The following is a 15,701-nucleotide window of genomic DNA, read 5'->3' on the forward strand; positions in this document are numbered from 1 at the left end:
CAACAATATATTATCAATACATGGGGAGTTGTTGAATGTAAAATATATCTTTTCTTTTAGTGTTGCACGGTGATCAGCATTCATTTTAGAAATTATGGGCTTTAATTTATGGACCGTGTTATAAATAACTATTTTAATTTCCCGACGTTTCGACCTTCATATTAAGGTCATCATGTGGAGTACATACAAATATACAAGGACAAGCTGAGTTACATTTGACACAGTAAGCTAAAGAACAATGATTTGATCACTGGTTATTCTACTGGCCATGACCTCTAGTGAAAAAAAAAAAAAAAAAACAGATAAAATTAAAAATTAATTATTTAGAAACTACATCAAAACTAAATTCTATTTAAGATAACATGAGAGAAACATTCTTTCGTATAGATAGTTTCCTTACAGTAACAATGATGTCCTATTGTTAACATGACAATTGTTATATTAGATTTAGGATTCTGGATTATCTACAGTCCTGTTTATAGTTAACTCTTAGGGAGAAAGGTTCTGTGGGTAGAATATGTGCCTTCCACATGCTTGGGATTTTTAGACCATCATTATTGTTCAGATTGGGGTGGTTGATAAGAATCTTTTCAGATTCTTATCAAGAATCTGATAAGATTCTATCAAGAATTCTTCCTTAAATCTGATAAGATTCTATCAAGAATTCTTCCTTAAATCTGATAAGATTCTATCAAGAATTCTTCCTTAAATCTGATAAGATTCTATCAAGAATTCTTCCTTAAATCTGATAAGATCTAAGGAAGAATCAGGCTTCCTTAAATTTGTGTTCATACCATGTTTTGGTGTGATGTAAACAACTGGTGCTTTTCCAGTCAATTCTATGTAAAGTGTTCAGGGCATGATCAGAAAGGCCAGCTTCATCACAATTATTATATTTAGTGTGTTGTTTATGTTCCTTTTGTCTGATAGGAATTGTGTGTCCTGTTTCCCCTATATATGGTAGATTACAGGTGCAATAAATACGATATACTCCAGGGTGGGCCAGCACAGGGAGTGGGTCTTTGGATGAGTTGAGTAGCTAAGCTAAGCTAACACCTTTTTGTTCCTGTACAGGGAGTAGGCGAGGCTGTTTACCCTATCTAACTTTTGGAGACTGAGTGGGCAGTTCAATCTCCACTGGCAGCCAATCAGAGATAGCTGGCCCAAGGCTATCACTAATTAAGCGGCACGCAGTGAAGAGAGACGGCACAAGTGCCGCCATCTCATGGTCCCTAACCTTAACACAATATATTTAATGTCTGAAATAATGTGGATTCTACGGTTGATTTTCTTGAGTTTACGGGACGAAAAACCAGAGTTTCTGGGAGAAAAAACCTGCTTGCCCATGCCAGAGATCGACTAACTCGGGAACCGGTCGAAAAAAGGCTTAGAAAAATTTCCTCTAGTCGCCGACTAGATTCGAAACAAAGTCTTCCTTCGTGCGGTTAAGCGCTGTGGTGTGCAAACACCACATCCACTGAGCTACACAGGCACCTGAGTTGAGTAAGCTTTTTAATTTTGCAGGAGGTTTAAAGGTGGCTTTGAGGTTGTATTTCTGTAGTATTCTGTTTATTTTATCTGATGTCCCTTTAATGTAAGGAATGGTTATAGTTTTATTGTAGTCTGGTTTATCTTTGTTTTTAGTGAGGTCTTGTAGAGAATTTTGTTAATAGTGTTTTGGCCGTAACCATTTTTTTTTTCACTAGAGGTCATGCCAGTAGAATAACCGGTGATCAAATCATTGTTGTCCTTGTATATTTGTATGTACTCCAGATGATGATCTTAATATGAAGGTTGAAACGTCCGGAAATTAAAATAATTATTTATAACACAGTTGTAAAGTCCATAATTTCTGAAATGAATGCTGATCACTGTGCAACACTAAAAGAAAAGATATATTTTAAAGTTATCAGCAATACCTTTCTAAAAAATGGTCACAGCCAAAACACTATTAACAAAATTCTCTACAAGGCCTCAATGAAAAACAAAGATAAACCAGACTACAATAAAACTATAACCATTCCTTACATTAAAGGGACATCAGATTAAATAAACAGAATACTATAGAAATACAGCCTCAAAGCCACCTTTAAACCTCCTGCAAAATTAAAAAGCTTAATCAACTTATCCAAAGACCCACTCCCATTCGCTGGCCCACCCTGGAGTTTATCGTATTTATTGCACCTGTAATCTACCATATATAGGAGAAACAGGACACACAATTCCTATCAGACAAAAAGAACATAAACAACACATTAAATATAATAATTGTGATGAAGCTGGCCTTTCTGATCATGCCCTGAACACTTTACATAGAATTGACTGGAAAAGCACCAGTTGTTTACATCACACCAAAACATGGTATGAACACAAATTTAAGGAAGCCTGTGAGATTCTTATCAACCACCCCAATCTAAACAATAATGATGGTCTAAAAATCCCAAGCATATGGAAGGCACATATTCTACCCACAGAACCTTTCTCCCTAACTATAAACAGGACTGTAGATAATCCATAATCCTAAATGTAATATAACTATTGTCATGTTAAAAATAGGAACATCATTGTTACTGTAAGGAAACTATCTATATGAAAAAATGTTTCTCTCATGTTATCTTAAATAGAATTTAGATTTAATATAGTTTCTAAATAATTAATTAATTTTTAATTTTATCTGTATTTTTTTTTCACTAGAGGTCATGCCAGTAGAATAACCGGTGATCAAATCATTGTTTCTTTAGCTTACTGTGTGAAATTTAACTCAGCTTGTCCTCATATATTTGTATATACTCCAGATGACCTTAATATGAAGGTTGAAATGTTGGGAAATTAAAATAGTTATAACATGGTTGTAAAGTCTACAATTTCTAAAATGAGTGAAATATATCTATTAACATTGTTGGTTTTCAAAGTTCGATTTTGCAATGGAGTGGTTTAAAAGACAAATTGTTTATTTTTCACTGATAAAGCAGTTTATTAAAAATATAAAAAGATATTAGAAAAGATTTTGACCTCAGTTATAGTATAAAAGTATTTGTAGTATATTGGAATCCTTCCTTTAATTTAACACTGTGTGAGCCTATTCACTTGATCTGAAATTCTGTATATGAACATTTAGAAGTATTCAGAGAGAGAAACAGAAATAAAAAAAAAAGCAGTACTAAATTACTAATTTAAAATGCAGTAAGTTTTATTAGCATATTTATTCATGCTTCATTTTCTAGGTTCAAATTTTGCACTCACTTAGAAGAAAGAATAACTGTATCCTCTTGTCAAAGAGAAAATTATGCTGCAAGTGGAGATGCAATTGAAGTGCCTTATTATCTTGTTTTGAGAAAATGGGTTGAGATAGATCCAAGTACAGAATTTCGTTGTTTTGTTAAAGATAATGTGTTGATAGGCAAGTTGTATTTTATATTTCATTTATTATTATTTTAAATTCCATCTAGTATAACAGTGCAAGTTGTCTTTTGGTGGAGGATTTTTTTTTTTAGATTAGACCATACCAGACTAGACCATAATGTTTTTCAGAGTTGTAGGCATGTGATTTATGTACCATAATAGAGTTGAATTTAGAGAGAAACATTCTAATGAAAAACATAATAAATATATCATCTCACCAGAATTTAAGTTACTTTTAGGTCATTATCCTTAAATGTTTATCCATTTATTGCCAAGTGGATTTGTGGCCTCTAAAATGCAAAGTACAGTCGAACCTATTTTAACATCATGCTCGGTTTGTCTTTTCATTTAGCATCAAAGCTTCCATTGGCCTACATGAGTCCTTTCTTCATCACTACTCTGTTTACCATCATGCATTGCTCACGTGATCCTGCATGAAGACAGCTTATGCAGGCATGGAACACCATCGCCCAGTTAGTTCTTCTCCAGGTGTTTTGTTGATTAGTTGTGTATAGTGATCTCTGACTTCATTTATATATATTTTTTTTTTGTATGGTGGAGGTAGTATTGTGCAACTTGTGTTTATTGCATCACTGTATATACTGCAGTTCTGTAAGCTAATTTAATTTTACGTTATTATTGAAAAAGATTAATAAAATTAAGCCCATGGCTCCTAAGAGATCTCAGTCTTCTGAAGCTGGTTTTGTAGGTAAAACATCAAGAAAGGCCTTCAGTTTATTGCTTGTTATTGCTGTAATTATTGCTTGTTTTCCACAAAACAAGCAATAATTTCAGATCACAATCAAGAGCTTGATGTTAAGTTAATTTGTGAAAAATATAGCATGGCTAGGACCATTGCAAATGCAATAATTAAGAACATAAACTGAAAAAAATGAAAGTGATAATACCTTAACTAGACTTTTTAAAGGGAGAGAAACATTTTTGAAATGGAAAGACTGTTGAAAATGGAATTAGAGAAAAGCAAGTAAAGGGCGATTCTGTTTTTCAGCTCTTTATTTGTGAAAAGGCAAAGACTATTTTTAATGAACTAGTTAATGAATCGCCTTCTTTGTCAAATGTTCATTTCACTGAGTTTATTGCTTCTCATGGCTGGTTCAAAAGGAGAGTGTGAGCAAAGGCATGAGAAGAAGATTTTTTGCTTGGTGAGTGGTGATTGATTGGAATGCATTGCCTGAGAGTGTGGTTAAGCAGAGAGTGTTGAATGTATTTAAAGCATGGTATTGTGTGGGTGGACTAGGGACCTTCCACAATGTCTTTGATTTCATTTGATCTTGGTCAACCTATCAAGAATTAAACTATCTGCATGGCTCAGAAACTTGTTGAACTTAATGCCTTTATCAACATTAATTTCATTTTTTAAAATTACTTAAACTCCCTCCTGTTTTTTCCACAAGGTTTAGTAATGTTTTAAGAATGTGATGTGGAGGACACTGACTTGTAGAAGTAAGGAGATTATGGTCCCATTGTATAAGACATTGATTAGACCAAATATGGACTGCTGTGTACAGATTTGGTCACCTGGTTTTCAAAAGAATGAAAAAAATATTGGAAAGAGTTTAGGATGATTGATTGAAGTGGTTTCTGGGTCTCTGAAATGTTAATATGAAGAAAGTTTGAGGAGATGCACTTTACTTTATAGAGTTTAATGGATATGGGCAGGAGGGGTGGGGGATAATACAGACATAAGTTGGTAAGAGGTTCTTATCAGATTAATGTTAAATAAGTTTTTCATAGAATGGTGGGAGATGGAGGAGGAAACAAAGGTCATCCCTGGAAGTTGTATAAGGAGAGTGTGAACAAAGGAGTGAAAACACAATTTTTTTACATGGTTAGTGGTAACTGACTGGAATGCATTGCTTGAGAGTGTGATCTATGCTGAGAATATTGAATGCATTTAAGAGATGGTATGATGAGCTGTCTGTGTGTGTGTGTGTGTGTGTGTGTGTGTGTGTGTGTGTGTGTGTGTGTGTGTGTGTGTGTGTGTGGACCTTCCACAATAAGTCTGATTCTGTAAAGTTCTGAAGATAATAATAATAACAGAAATTAAAAGTACATGATTAATGGCAGTAATAAAATAAAGCTACCATTTCCTTTTTTATAGGTATCTCACAGAGAGATTATACTAATTTTTATGATCATATTGGCTACCAAAGAAATGATATTATTCAAGATATTTCATCCTTTTTCAAAGAATATTTGTATAAGAAGTTTCCAGATTGTGACTGTAAGTAACACCTTACTTTACCACATGTTTTAAAGAAAATATATATGATGAAGAATTAGGTTCCATTTTTGATAGGAAGTGATGTGTTGCTTAGTATGTTTTAAGAAAGTGTGAACTTGCAGGATTCATGAGAGTATATATGTATAGTACGCCCACACTTCATAGAACCAACCTTGGCTTTGTGCCAAGAATAATCAATTCATGCTGAAGGGGAGAAACAAATAAAGGATATATGAATTGGCCACTAACACGCGAAGTCACATGCTTTATACATAAATTTTCCGACTGTTGTACATGCAAAATAGTTACCACTTTAAAAACTAGAATTTTTATAAAAGAAAAGCTAATTTTTCGATGTACAATAATAAACACTCATCCCACAAAATGCACCGATTTCCCTAATATCAGAACGGATTCTCCTTCTTTTGATATGCGCAGAAATGTTGAAGGGTCTTGTATCTTTGGGCATACAGTACATTTGAATTTCTTCAAATTTATTTCTATGTATCTTGGTCTTCAAAAGTTAATTTAGTTGTTTTTTTTGGTTAGGGGGGGGAGCGATTATAACTGAAGTATCGAAGGCAGTAAAGCCAATGTATTGTGTCTGTAAATTGTCTGTGTTCTTATGGCTAATATGTCTGTTTTGTAAGATGAAAAACCCAAGTTTCTGGGAGCAAAAGTCTTTCCACCTCCATATGAAACCAGTTTACTCACCTTTAACTGAAGAGTCCTTTTAAAAGTACCTTGTGTCCTAGATGGATTTTCTCTGAACAAGTCACAGAAATTATCCTCACTGGCATCAAGGCCTTCATTTCCATTCTACCTGAAATCCTCATCCATTTCCAGGTCTTGTTTCAATAGAGTGTATCAAAGCAGTCAAAGAAAAAAATTCAGCTTGCCGCAGGTGGCTTGCATCAAGAACTGCAGCTTCATTCTCTGCCTATACCAAAGCAAGCAACAATGCAAAGCAGTTATCAGCAGATCTTAATCTGATTTCATAAAGGCTAACAGCAGAAAACTTGCTTCCTGTCCAGATGGAGCCATGTCCTCTAGTCTCTTGTTAAGGCCGTAGGAGACAACTTCTACTCACCTGCACTTCCGCCTCCCTCTCTGATCCTGATGGCATTGCTGTTACTTCACTCAAAGATAAAATTAACCTGCTAGCATTACTCTTTTCCTTGAACTCCTGCATTGATGACCAAGGGAAATTGCTCCTTACTATACTAGAATTGAAGCACTTTATACCTCCTGTAGTTTTTCAACCAAAAAGACATCAGAAAATTACTAAATAACTTGGACAATAAGAGTCTACCGGTCCTTATTTCATCTCTCCAGTTGTGCTCCGGAGCTAACTCTTGTCCTGTGTTATTATCTCTGCAATGTATTTTATGTAGCTGGTACTTATCCCAATGTGTAAAACATTCACATATCCAACCTATTCCAAAAAAGGGAGATAAATCTACTGTCAAACTACCAACCAGCTGTTATCATCCCTGTGCTCTGCAAAATAATGGAAAAAGTCATCAATAGCCAACTTCTCCACTACTTAGAAGCCAACTAATTAATCAATGCCCACAAGTATGAATTCTGCCATTCAAGATCTACAGCTGGCCTCTTAGCTTACATCACCGACTACTGGACACATTCTATGAAAAAGTTCAGAGGAACTTGTGCTGTCACACTTGGCATTTCCAGAGCTTTTGCTCATGTCTAGCTTAATACCTAAACAAGCTACTGTCATTTGGTCTACCTACCACTCTTTGTAATTGGGTTGCTTCTCTCTGGTCAGTATGGTGTCTTGGTGGGTGGCTCCTGTCTTAATGATTCACCACCGATGGAGGAGCATCTTAGAGCTCTGTCCTATCACCTATCCTCTTTCTCCTATACTTAAATGACCTACTCTGTCATCACTAATCCCATCCACGGTTTTGCAGACAATAGTACTTTCCATTCATCATACTCATTTGACAAACCCTGCAGTTTTCGGACATCCCAAGTGCCAAGATCATCTACAACTAGTGTATTAAACATTGATCTGTGTTTTGTTTTGTCCTTCAGTGCAAATTGATTACTGTCCTTCAGTGCAGCAATGACAATCTCATCACATTCATTGCCACTAAAAACAGTCTTCATCAGGTACTTCAATGATCATTGCTCCACTGAACTCACAACTATCATTCCTCCACTTTATGTTACACTTGTTAATACAAGAGCAGCAGCTGCTCTTCATTGTGCAACTGTAAATACATGGAATCTGCTTTTCCTCTCCCTCTTTAATTCCATCTACCTCCATCCTCTGGAACATTCTTCCACAAGAAGTATTTCAAATTACAATCTACGACTTTTCAAAAAATATATCAATAAACTTCTACTTCAATCCTTACCTGCACATGTGCTTTTATAGGTCCTTCAACCTCTCATGTATGGGAATAGCATATTAAAAAAAAATAAATAAAAAATCCTGATTCATTATACAATACTCTTTCCATCATTTCTGAGCATTTTCAGTAGCATGAAAATAAAAATGATATTCTGGATGTCTGAAGTACTTTGAATGTTTTTTAAATGATATAAGTAGTAACAGAACAGTGGTATAAACTATTCAAGAAACTACATTCAATAGCACATATTGATACTGAAGGTAGAAGAGCCATCAGAAATCTGAAATGTGGATAGATGATATTTTCTAGAATTTGTTGAAATGTGGAAGTGTGAGCAGAATGGGAGAGGAAATGTTTGCCAAACAGGTGTCTGATGGCAGATAAAAGACCCAGAAGACCAAGATCTAGGTTGATTGACAGTAAGTAGTGCTGTAGAAGACTGAAATATAAGATTTTACAATATTGGCATTCTGACTGATAGTGAACCTATTTGGAGGGAAATTGTCAAAAGAAATTAGTAATAATGGAAACTTTTCTTGTAGTATTGTCATAGTATTCTCTTTATCCATTGAGGATGCATTTTAGGAATATGATGATAATGGTGGTAGAGGTTTTTCAACAGTTACACTGAATAACTCAGAAGCCTGGTCAGAGATCAAATGAGTATAAAATGCTAAAAAAATGTGGCAATTAATCAAGAATTTTCTTACTGGGCGTTCTGGATAGAGTTTGTACAGGCCTGCTTGAGAAGAGAGCTTCTAAGGCTTGTGGAGCACGAACTTGGTGGAGAACAAGCTGGGGTTCAGGCCAAATGGGTTGTTGAGATCAAATATGTTGAGTCAAGTGGTGAATGAATGAATCGAATACTTGCATTCAATTCTCCTGCTACTAGTTGAGTCATATCCTCTGACAAAATTATCTGTAGTGAGGTGGGGGTGCAGCACATGAGTGGGTGTATCAGTCATAAATCGGTGGTGTTTTGCACTGCAATCATTTTGCGATGTCTTATCTATTTTTCATATAAAAATAAAGTGGGCATCATGAAAATTTATAATATTATGATTGTGTATACCCCATATTAAAATATGGATTATTGGCTGAGAAAAGGAGTTTTTTTTTTTTAAAAAAAGTGTAGCAATCAGTTCACATGTTTCTAGTGACACGAAGACTGGGAAAGCGGATACTGACAAAAATACAGAGATCAAGACACTAACATTACTTGTAGCCGATGAATCGAGGAAAAGGAAAGTGTTGTTTGTCAATAGTAAAACATCGCTAAATCATAAAAAAAGTTAAATGCAACTCGAGCTATTTATTACTCAGATTCACAACCACAGGAAATCCTGAGGCCCCTGATGTGGTATGTATATTATGCAATAAGATCTTATCAAATAGTTCATTAGCACCAGCTAAATTGTGCAGACATTTTGAAACAAACCATTCAAAATATAAAAATAAAGATACCAAATTTTTTGAAAGAAAACTTGAGTCTCTTGACAAAACTAAACATTTTATGTTGAAAATGTTGTTGCATAATGAAAGGGCAACAATGACTTCCTACAAAGTAAACTACCATATAGCGCTCGCAGGTGAAGTGCATACAATTTCTGAAACCACCATTAAACCATGCATCAAAGATGTTGTTTAGTGTATGTTAGATGAGAAATCCTGTCAACAAGATGATAAAATTTCTTTCTCAAATAATGCAGTTTCATGCAGAATTCATGATATGACTGAGGATATTGAGCAGGAAGTTATATTAAGATTTCAGTCATATGATGAGTGCTCTTTAAATGAGATGAGACAACAGACATTGCAAACCTATCAATTTTATTAATTTTTGTTCATTATTACTATAATAATTCTATTGAAGAAGACATGTTATGCTGTGAAAATTTTTAAGCCAAAACAACAGGAGAAATGATATTTTAATGTATCGATGATTTTATAAAGTTGGGAGAAATGTGGCAATGGTGCAAAGTCAGTGATAGGATCCCTGAAAGAGGCAGCAACATTATAAATGTTGCTAAAATGTGCATGAGTAGTCACTGTATTCTTCATAGACATGCACTGGTTGCTCGAAATATCCCTTCATCTTTAAAATGTATTTTAGATGAAGCAGTGAAAATTAGTAACTTTGGAAAACACAACCGTTAAAAACAAGATTATTCAAAATTATGTGTGAAGATATGGGCAGCCAACATACATCTTTGCTGGTACATACTGAAATTAGATGGCTGACATGTGGCAGAGTTCTTGTCAGATTGTTTGTATTACGAAAAGAGCTTTCCATAGTCTTACAAAATAACAAATTTCTATAAGCAAATCGATTTAGAAATGTTTTGTGGTTGAATCAAATTGCTTATCTGATGGATATATTCACAAAATTGAATGATGTTTCTCAATTCCTTCAAGAACAAAATGTAAACATTTTGAAACACAAAAGCTAAATTACGATCATTATTACAAAAGTTACAATACTGACCATGGAGTTGAAAAAAATAATTTGGATCCATTTCCAACTTTAAATGACTTTTTACAGGAATCAAACCTTGAAATTGATGAAGAAATTTGAAAAGAAAAGGAATTTTGACAACCTTATACAGGAATTGAAAAGACTTAAAGTTGATGTGATGGAAATTAGTGTGAAACAAGATGGCCTAACACGGGAAAACTAGGAAAAGATGGCTTTACATTTGTATATTCTGGTGGAGAGAAGCATGAATATGGAGTGGGTTTCATGATTAAGAAAGACATCTTTAAATGTGTAATGGGATTGTGGCCCATAGATGAAAGAATAATAATAATAATAATTATTATTATTATTATTATTACGGGTATCTCCATGGAGTCAGTAGACTCATCACGGGAGACCCAAACTATCAAAACAATATCTGTCATATCTCTTCTTAAATTCATTTACAGATGAAGAACTCACAACTGAGTCAGGCAATGCATTCCACTCATTCACCACTTTCCAGGCAAAAAACCTCATTCTCACACTCTTGTTAACCACACTTTTCCTTAATTTCCAGGGATGACCTCTTGTTCTTCCATCACTATCACACAGCTGAAATATTTCCCCTGCATCAATCTTATAAAAACCTTTTAGTAATTTAAATGTTTCTATCATATCTCCTCTTCTCCGCCTATCAACCAACCTCTGTAATCCACAAGCTCTCAATCTATCAATGTAGGTAGCATTTTTTACATCACTCACCAACTTAGTCACTCTCCTCTGAACCCTCTCCACAACCTCCTCATCTCCAAGGAATCTAACTGGTAATTAGTTTACGTAATTAACAATGCATATAAAGTATATTAATTAAAGGTAACTTTAATGAATAACTTCTATATTTCGGCAATGTCACATTGCCATCTTCAGGAACATAAAGATATGGTATGTGCATTCAGGAACTAACACAAAGCAAATGAGGAAGAAAGCAAGAAACTAATATTGTTCCTAAAGTTCTAATGGTGCCCTCTTGCGGGCTAATTTGGTAGTCTTGGCAGTTGGGCTGAAGTTCTCATAATGAAAGTCTCCCAAATTTGGGGCAGTTTCATGCCCCCAAATTTGTTGAGGTTAGGAACCTCAACAAATTTGGGGTTCCTAACCTCAAATTTGTTCCTGGGGTTCCTAACAGGTTCCTAACCCGTTTTTTAGAGCTGCTGAAGATTCTTTGAATAATCTTTCGTATTTAAACTTGCTGTGATGAATTATTTTTGTTTTCTTCCAACGAATTTTATGGTGGGTATCTAAGGCATGGCCTGCCAGCCCAGAGTGGCTGTACTGGTGAAACCGGATGTAGTCTTGGTGTTCTGAAATCCTGATATTTGTTGTTCTGCCTGTTTGGCCAAAGTAGGACAATTTGCAGCTGCAAGGGACCTGGTATACACCAGGTAGGTCTACGGGAAGTGGTTGGTCTTTGGTAGAGCAGATAAGGGATGCCAACTTTTTATATGGTCTGTAACAGGAAGTAAGGTCATATTTTTTGAGGATATTGGTTATTTTCTCAGAGGTGCCCTGGATGTAGGGGATGGTGATAGACTTGGTGTAATCTTTATTGTGGAGGGGGGTTGTGGTTTACAGGTTTTAGTATTTTTTGGATATTTTTGGGGTTATAGCCATTGGCTAAGAAAGTGTTGAGGATGTGGTTTAGTACTAGACCGTACTACTTACCTCCCCATTGAATATAATCCGACCAGCTCTCAGATTAGAACTATCCACAGACTCCTTAAGAAAGTCACTTCTTGGCCTGTGGAAGTCACCAACAAACTTAAACCTTATAACTCTAGACACCCCCCCCCCCCGATTATATGGACTCCCAAAAATACATAAACAAAATGTGCCATTGCATCCCATAGCATTGATTCCCCCACATATAAATTAGCCAAACATTTAGCCAAAATGCTCACACACTACACTGGCAACACACCATCACACACAAAAAACTCAGCCCACTTTAAAGCCAGTATAGAAAACCTCGCACTCCAACTCACTGACATAATGGTCAATTTTGACGTCTCCTCCCTATTCACTAATGTCCCACTCAAAGAAACCCTTGAGCTCATCCAAGCCAAGTTTCCTCCCGATATCTCAGCCCTATTTCAGTTCACAATGAACTCAGGCTATTTCGTTTGGCAAGGAAAGTTCTACAAACAGATAGAGGGGACAGCCATGGGTTCACCACTTTCCCCACCCCTGGCCAATTTCTTTATGGAGACATTTGAAGAGAAAGCCTTAAACTCTGCCCCACAAAAACCCACTATTTGGCTTCGTTATGTGGATGATGTGTTTGCTATTTGGCCACATGGCTCAGATACACTCCACTCCTTCCTAACACACTTAAACAACCAACACCCCAGAGTCCAGTTCACCTTAGAAAAAGGAAAACAACACCCTCCCCTTCCTAGACACTTTAATCACCTGCCAGCTTGATGGATCTTTGTTTTTCTCTGTTTACAGAAAACCCACCCACACTGGCAGATACATTCACCAGCAATCCCCCCCCCCTCACAACAATATGGGGTGATAAAAACACTATATAACAGGGCAAAATTAATCTGCTCAGATGACATAGCCCTGACTATTGAACTAAACCACATCCTCAATACTTTCTTAGCCAATGGCTATAACCCCAAAAAAATCCAAAAAAAATACTAAAACCTGTAAACCACAACCCCCTCCCCCCCCCCCTCCACAATAAAGATTACACCAAGTCTATCACCATCCCCTACATCCAGGGCACCTCTGAGAAAATAACCAATATCCTCAAAAAATATGACCTTACTTCCTGTTACAGACCATATAAAAAGTTGGCATCCCTTATCCGCTCTACCAAAGACCAACCACTTCCCCTAGACCTACCTGGTGTATACCAGGTCCCTTGCAGCTGCAAATTGTCCTACTTTGGCCAAACAGGCAGAACAACAAATATCAGGATTTCAGAACACCAAGACTACATCCGGTTTCACCAGTACAGCCGCTCTGGGCTGGCAGACCATGCCTTAGATACCCACCATAAAATTCGTTGGAAGAAAACAAAAATAATTCATCGCAGCAAGTTTAAATACGAAAGATTATTCAAAGAATCTTCAGCAGCTCTAAAAAACGTTCCTAACCTCAACAAATTTGGGTGCATGAAACTGCCCCAAATTTGGGAGACTTTCATTATGAGAACTTCAGCCCAACTGCCAAGACTACCAAATTAGCCTGCAAGAGGGCACCATTAGGACTTTAGGAACAATATTAGTTTCTTGCTTTCTTCCTCATTTGCTTTGTGTTAGTTCCTGAGTGCACATACCATATCTTTATGTTCCTGAAGATGGCAATGTGACATTGCCGAAATATAGAAGTTATTCATTAAAGTTACCTTTAATTAATATACTTTATATGCGTTGTTAATTCCGTAAACTAATTACCAGTTATGTCTAACCAACATATAAGTCTTACTACTAGAATCCAAGGAATCTAGGTGACCAGACTTGAGTACAGTAATCCAAATGTGGAAGTATCAGTGCCTTATAAAGGGGAATAATAACCTCTTTATCTCTGGATGTTAGTGTGTTCTTCAATAACCAAGTAAATCTATGTGCAATCTTGGACACCTTAGCAATGAGTCAAATGAACTTCATCTCTCTATCCACCAACACCCCCAAGTCCTTAGCCTCATCAATCTCTTGAAATACCATTCCATTAATGTATTACAAGGCTGGTAATCTTTTAATCTCAAAATGCATAACTTTACACTTTTCCACATTGAACTGACATCCATTACCTTTTGCCCATTTTGCCAGATTATTTAAATCATCCTGCAAACTCTCAACATCAGCTTGATTTTTTATTGCGCTACCCAACTTTGCATCATCAGCAAACAACTGAATATCTTCCTTCAAGCCACTCATATATCATTTATGTACAAATTAAATAATAACGGCCAAACCACAGAACCCTGAGGCACACCACTGGTCACCTGCTTCATCCTGGACTCTGCTCCTCTATACACCACTTTCTGGTATCTCTCCCTGAGCCATTCTCATCTATCACCAGTTTAGTATCCATCCCCCATCTGCTCCAATTTGGGCAACAGTATTCCATGGGACCCTGTCAAAAGCCTTAGCAAAATCCAGAAGTACCACTGTGTAACCATTTCCCTTGTCCAACTCAGATGTCATTCTGTTATAAAAACTTAATAAATTGCTAAGGCAGGATTGACCTTTAACGAAACCATGTTGTCTTCTATAGAGTATCACATTCTGATCCACCCATTCTTAAATTCTGTCTTTAAATAACTTTTCCAATACTTTTACCACCACTCTCAAGATGGTGATTGGTCTGTAATTAACTACCATTTTAGAGCCACCTTTATGCAAAGGAACTATTTTGCCTTCCTTCCATTCCCTAGGTACTACACCAGAGTTCAAACTTAAGTTAAATAACCAAGTAAGAAGCATTGACAATCCCTTTCCACAATTCCTGTATTCCCATGCTGATTTTTATCCTCTCTATTCTGCAATTTATTCTGCGAATAAGGATCAACAAATATACAATCATTGCATAAGTTTCTCCCTCTTACACTCAACCTTTTCAATTTTAGTTTCCCTGCCCAATTTATTTCTTTGTCATTCATGCTTCTTATGTTGATAGTACTGATTTTCAATTCTGGTCATAATGAGTTGGGGTGTGTTTTAGGATTTGAAAATTCAAAGAAATGGAGCTAGCTGATGAATTAGACAAGTACCAGATTGACATAATAGTGGTGACTGAAACAAAAAAAGACCAAAAGTGGTGTGCTCTTTCTGAGCAATAAATACAAAATGTTATATTCAGGCAATGACAATCAAGGAAAAGAAGGAGTAGCCATAGTATTCAACACTAAATACGAGATGAATCTTCTTGAATGGCAGGCAATTTCAAGTAGAGTGATGTGGGCAAATATCAGAATGGGGAACTGTACAATGAGACTTATTTGTGCCTATAGTCCCATTTATTTGTGCTTATGGTCCCTTAGTTCTCCTAAGGTAGAAGTGGGGGAATTTTTTGAGGCTTTAGAAAAAGCAACTGACACAATGAAAAATGAAAAGTTGGTCCTTGTTGGGGATCTAAATAGCAGAGTAGGAAATGAGCGAGACATACAGAAATATTTTGGGAAAATTTGGAGAAAAGAGCAAAG

At 36.0% G+C, this 15,701-nt stretch overlaps 1 protein-coding gene across 4 annotated transcripts in view; it reads left to right on the forward strand.

Moving 5' to 3' along the window:
- LOC150108354 (translation initiation factor eIF2 assembly protein-like) overlaps positions 1-15,701 on the forward strand; it is a 118,440-nt gene that overhangs the window by 68,222 nt on the left and 34,517 nt on the right. For all 4 annotated transcript variants that reach the window (XM_090415754.1, XM_090415755.1, XM_090415757.1 and 1 more), the window contains exons 7-8: positions 3,225-3,400; positions 5,525-5,647. In XM_090415754.1, coding sequence (XP_090271880.1) covers positions 3,225-3,400; positions 5,525-5,647 — 299 coding nt within the window. The remainder of the gene's footprint in view (positions 1-3,224; positions 3,401-5,524; positions 5,648-15,701) is intronic.

This window comes from Typopeltis vanoorti, chromosome 3, assembly GCF_054136105.1.
Source record: "Typopeltis vanoorti isolate ZY-2024b chromosome 3, IOZ_Tvanoo_1.0, whole genome shotgun sequence".
Lineage (NCBI taxonomy): Eukaryota > Metazoa > Arthropoda > Arachnida > Uropygi > Thelyphonidae > Typopeltis > Typopeltis vanoorti.